This window comes from Apaloderma vittatum, unplaced genomic scaffold, assembly GCF_000703405.1.
Source record: "Apaloderma vittatum isolate BGI_N311 unplaced genomic scaffold, ASM70340v1 scaffold20052, whole genome shotgun sequence".
In the NCBI taxonomy this organism is placed as follows: Eukaryota; Metazoa; Chordata; class Aves; order Trogoniformes; family Trogonidae; genus Apaloderma; species Apaloderma vittatum.
The window spans coordinates 29,973-35,646 of NW_009703315.1; the positions used below are offsets into that span (position 1 = coordinate 29,973).

At 51.1% G+C, this 5,674-nt stretch overlaps 1 protein-coding gene across 1 annotated transcript in view; it reads left to right on the forward strand.

The window, feature by feature from the left end:
• The window catches only part of ASCC1 (activating signal cointegrator 1 complex subunit 1), a 34,047-nt gene extending 28,751 nt beyond the window's left edge, over window positions 1-5,296 (forward strand). The window contains exon 10 of the mRNA XM_009864599.1: window positions 5,180-5,296. Within this exon, the coding sequence (XP_009862901.1) occupies window positions 5,180-5,296 (117 nt within the window). The remainder of the gene's footprint in view (window positions 1-5,179) is intronic.
• The last annotated feature ends 378 nt before the right edge of the window (window positions 5,297-5,674 follow it).

Genomic DNA, 5,674 nt, shown 5'->3' on the forward strand with positions numbered 1-5,674 from the left:
AGCAAGCTCCTCCGTGGACACAGGTTCCCAGAGCCCTGTCTCCAAAGCTGCTAATTTCTGTGCTCATTCCACATAAAACGAGACCTCCTCTAGCCTCAGCTCCCCACCGAGGGCAGCCGGGTTTCTTAGGCCGATTGGTCACAGGCTAATGACATTACATGCCTCTGCTCGCCCGCGGCGCGGATTCACCGGGGACGGTTTTGTACCATTAATCTATAATAGCCCTGCCCTGAGGCACTGCTTTCTGTGGCTGGAGTTCACAACAAAGCGAGCTGGGGGCAATACGTGGGTGCGCGTGTATGTATTTCATCCTGTGATAACGCTGCTGCTTTGGTGGTAGTTTTTAGTTGCGAGGATTGCGGTGGATCGGCGTTCCCTCAGCGTTTCTGTGCGCCAAGGCTCTCAGCAGAGCTACTTGGACTTTTTATTAATTCAGGACGGGTCCTGACAACGTAAGGTTTTCAAAACTGATCAATAATCCTGATGGTAGCCGCAAAATCCAGGCCAGGCGACGTGAGTGCGAGCCAGAGATTACGTGAAGGAAGTTTTAAATACCTCTTACTCCCTTCCCTTGTCTGGACTTGCTTTGTCCTCCTGCTGCCCACTGCCTCTCCAGGCGAATCCATTAATATTTCTCACGCTTGTTGAGCCCCTGACAGGTGATTTAAAAGCACCAGTTTGTGTTGGCATCTCCACTCTTCGCGGCTGGAGCTGAGACACGTTGCTGCTGTCCTTGCGTGGATTAGCGCCGTGATTTATGACTGTTGTGTCCAGGTTTGAACACAAAGATGCTATCTCGTTCTGGGAGGGTTGTCTGCGGAAGCGACCCCCCAAGGATGGCTGCTTGACAAATACCCGCGCTCAAGAACGCAGCATCATTTAGACACGCGTTTTAACTGCTTCCTCGAGGAATCATCCCCCTTTGGATTTGTGTCTACAGCACTTCGGTAAAACCTACTTTGCAGGCTTAGGCAAAAAGAGGGGAAAAAGGCGGAAAAGGGACATCCTGGTTTCGATCCGTTGTTTTGCCTTTGAGAAGGAAGTGGTTATGGTTTGGGGGCTGAAGTTTGGCTGAGCATTTTTGGCCCAGGTTTGCAGGGAGCGAGTGGCTCGTTGTGTCATTCTTTCTCTCCCAAAACAAGTCTTCAGCCTCTGTCTTCCTTCGGAAAACGAGTGTCGCACCCCTGCTGTGTAATTTGTGGGTAATAGAGGGGAACGGAACTCGGAGGAAGGGTTTCCAACATCTGAATGGAACTGTCTTAGAGAAATGGGGGTGTTAGCAATGACAGGCTGGCCTTTCCTGGCTCAGAATGAACGACTTGGTGGAGGGGAGAAATGCAGGAAAGCAGGCGTTCCGGGAGCTACCGCAGGGCTGCCTGTCCTTTGTCGTTACCCGCCTGGTTGTGTCCTCGGACCCGGGCTCCCAGAAGAAGCAGAAGGAGAAGGAGGAGCACCTGCCTGCCTGGGCCTGCGGTATTTTGCAGGCTGACCTGTGAGATACGGGTCAGCTCCCGGGAGGATGCCGTTGCCGCTCTCTAGGCACCCCTTTCCCCGCTGTGGGAGATGCTGAGTCCTGGGCAGCCCAGCCCAGCCGAGCCGTTGCGGAGCCTTTGGCTGTGGTTTGAAAGGCAAGGCACGTCTCTGGCGCGTTCGCTTAGAGGTGCCGGGCCTGGGGTTAAAAGTTAACGGTGCTTTTTCCTTATTGGGTTCTAATTTAATTTCGGAGGCGGCAGGGAGACAGAGGCCACTTAGTCTGATAAGTGCTGGTCCCTTGGTGGGAGTTAGTAGCTTGCACAGCGTTGACTCCGTAAGCTGACCTTTACCTCCGTCAGGTTCGTTTTCATTTGTAACATTTAAAATAAAACAAAAAACCCCAACCCCCAGCCTTTTATGTATTCTTTAGGCAGCGAGGACGTAAATCCTTCGGCGTGTTTGGATTTATAGAATTACTGCGCTTTTGCTGAGCCTCACGTCCCACTCCAGTCAAATGACACGGCTTTCGGTAACCGGGCGGCTGATTGCATTTTTCCTCCCCCTGCCTCCCTCCGAGCTGCTCCTGATCTGCATCTCCTTGTGCTCCCCGCGGCCTTGTTTTGGGAAAGGTGACATGGGAAGGGACAGGAGAGGGACTGGGCAAGTCTTAGCATCATCGGCATTTGCGCATGAGGCGTAACAGCATTCAGGTATCTTCTTTCCTGGACCAGCATAAAAAAAAAAATTAAAAAAAGGTTAAAATGCCTTTATAGGAGGCATTTCATCAGCTGTGCTGCAGGCCTCCTCCGAAATGGGAGCGTTTCCGTGGTGGCTGGGGAGAGGGGGGAGATAAAAATATCTCTCTCAGCTCAGCTTGGCTTTTCCCCAAGCTAAATAGAAGTGAAAGCCGAAAGGAGAGACTTGGCCTTTGGAAATCACTTCCCGAGCCCCTGGGGGACTGAGCGCAAGATGTTTTCATGATGGAAAACCAGCTCCCGGTGTTTCAGGGGTCTCGGAGGATGTTTGAGGGGCCTCCGTTCCCACTACCCAAGGCAGATCTCGGCCGTGATCTCCACACCCAGTGTCCAGAGGCTTCTGTTGCGGGAGGCCTGAGGGAGCGCAGAAGCATTGATGGGAAGCCGGCTTGAAACAAGAGCAGAAAAAAAAATGTCTGTGGTTGTCCTCTAAATCTTGTAGCATGTTTACTCTCAGAAAGTACAGCTACATTACCAAAAATCAATAGTTCTAGCAGCGTTCTCCCTGGGAAACAGACACATGCTCGGACACATGAGAGCTGGTAGGTCTTTTAAAAGCCAAGGGATTACAAAGTGCTTCGGTACAAGCATTTCGGTTCACTTTTAGCCGCCTTCACATAGAGGGCCCTTGACCTGGGCAGTGTCTGCTGGGACTTTCCAGTTGCCTTTCTGGTCTGATGTGCCCAAAGTTATGCGAAGCAAGAGGGGCTGGGGGGAGGGTTGGTCCTGTTAACTAATACGCGCTTTGAAGTGCTTGTCTTTTGTAAGAAAACCGGGGTGGTGCAGAGATAACATAAAAAATATTTGAAAGACACTTCTTTTGACTGTTTTGTGTAAAGGTTTGACTTTCAGAGCTCCCTATGGGACCTGCACATCCCAGCGTTTTGTTTGTTTTCTTCATGTTTGCAAAGACTTCATTCACTGTCTAGACTGTGCTTGTACCAAGAAGGGTTGGACCAGATGATCCCTGAGGTCCCTTCCACGCTTCTGCGATTCTGTGATGCATTCGACAGGAATAAATGCATCTCGTCCCCCTTCTCTTCCAAAAAAATCCTTTTTGAATCCTAGCATCTCCTTGCTTACCAGCGCACCTGCTGCTCCCTCCGTTAGGAATGAAAAGAAATAATATATATTTTTCCTGGGTGGAGAGTGCTCTGTGAAGGGAAGGAGTGTCGCTACGAATGACCATTTTGACAGAGGTAGGTGTTAAGGTTAGGGGTGAGCGGACACGCTGGCCGCAAGCCCTCGACAGCTGGAAACCATCCTTCTCAGATCAGCCAAAACGAACAGAGAAAGGAGACCAAGCCCTTTTTACTACCATCTCTTATTAATGAGACATTTTATGCTAAGTCCTCTAACATGAACTACGCGGGCTTTTGGGAACGTAATTAATCTTTAATTGTATAAATCTTTAATGGCGTAAAATGGAGTTTGTGTGGCTGGAGTCATACCTCTTCTCCATTTTCCTCCTTGCCCTGTTCAAGACGTTCCCTTGGCCTGACTGCTTTTCAGCAGGGTGCCCTGCCCACGCCCTGTCCCTTGACACTGCGCCCAGGCTGCTGCCACATGCTGGCTCGGCACACGTAAATGCCCCTTCTCTTTAGAGATGCCCTTCTGACTGGTGCGTGTCCGTGAGGAATCGCTTGCCTCAGCCAAATGCAGAGCGGGGAGTTGGCCAGATGAGCCGGCAGCTGGATTCACCGCTGTGCTGGGCGTCTCCTCTGTGCCCCACGGACCCGCGGGGTGCACCCTGGCAGAAGCCCTGCTTGCCCTGCCTTGAAGGTGGGCACAGAATCGCTTCCCCTGAGGTGCTTTTCCCTCCTGGAGGAGTGACAGCGAAATCAAGAACTATCCCGAAAGAAACCCAGCTGGTCCCCTTGTGGAAAAAAGGGCGTTTGCAAAACAGAATACGCTTGGGAGAACCAACAAAAGGTGGCCAAATCAGTGCCAGGCAGAGCCAAATGCCTTTTTGCAGGAGGTGAATTGTGCGGCCTTTCGGACGCTGACTAGATGTTTGGGGTTCTGATCACTGTATGGAGGAATGGATGCACCATTGGCTCTAGGAGGGTGTGTTGTAATTAATTCGTCGGCTTTCTCTGGCCGGTAAGTTGATGTTTGTGTCTTCTGTGGTGGCAGGAAGGGGTGTTCAACTGTCTTGCGCCTGCAGGGATGGGTAGAAAATTCAGTGGGAGACAGATGGAATAGACATTTTGGAAATCTCCGTGGTGGGGAGATGTCACTGCTCAGGCCCTCGCTGTTAAGCAGAGTTTTTAAATTAGCATCTCCACTGAAAAGTGTTTACTAAGGCACGACTGATGTTCCCAGGTAGAGCAATTTCCTGCGTCTTAATGGAACGAGAGGAGCACTTTACGCTTGGACACGACGCCTTTCCAGCGATATTGCTGAGCTGCCGTGTAAGAAATCCTGATGGCAGTTTTTTGGTCTGCTTCATAGATTGGATTAATCAGCAGAGACGCACCGACTGGGTCCCAGCGTTGGCTTGCTTTCCTCAATTTGCACTCAAGTCTTTGCCGAACAAAGAAGGATTTGTTGAACAAAGCAGGGTCAGGGCCGGGATGAAGAGCCTTGCGCCTCTAGCCTGCGAGTTCGAATTAGGACGGAGCCGTAACTGTTACGTCGTACGTCCTGTGGCCTGGATTGGTAGAAGACTCCTGGCCTCAATCCTTGCTCCTGTGGAGCATGCAACCTCGAGGGCAGTGGCTTTCGGGGAGGTGAATAGCCTCCCCACGTGAAAAGAGGCGTTCATTTCATACCTGGTTCGTTTTAAAGGCCGAGTGCAGTCTCTAGAGGGAGAAATAAAGAATAGTTTCATTAACAGCAAACCAAGCCCATGAGTGGAGGCTTTTTGCAGGGCCAGCTCTTGCGAGAGCTCTGTGGACCAGCTGTGTTTCCCTAGGTGCCCCTCAAATGGTTTTCCTCCTTTCTTTCAGCTCTTTGAGAACTTCCACTTCGGAGAGGTGCAGCTGGACTCGGTGCGTCTTTCCCAGAGGTTCTCCTCGGATGATTCTGGCTACTACGCGACGTCCGGGGAGCTGCCCTTCTCCTGAAACGGCAGCTGTGAGTCTGCTGTGTGCGCAGAGGCACGCGGCTCATCACCGAAATAGTTTCAGAGGACACAAATTTTGGATGAGAACCTCAGAAGCACGTCGTGGTTGCAAACCGTGGCGTTCTCCTGCGGCTTTTCTACGTGTATTCGTCGCCCTCCCTCTGGGGGGATCGGGCGTTCTGCCACCTCCTTTCTCCGCTGGTAACCGAAATGTTGCAACATTGCCCGTTAAATGTCTGTTGCCTGTTTGTATTCCAAGAAAACCATTATTAAAAAACTGTGCAGGTGCCTTTGGGGGCGTCACCGATGTCAAAGCGTGGCTTTATTTCGAAAAAAGGAAGTTAGTTCTTGAAATGAGTATTTAAAATCCAGGGGATCT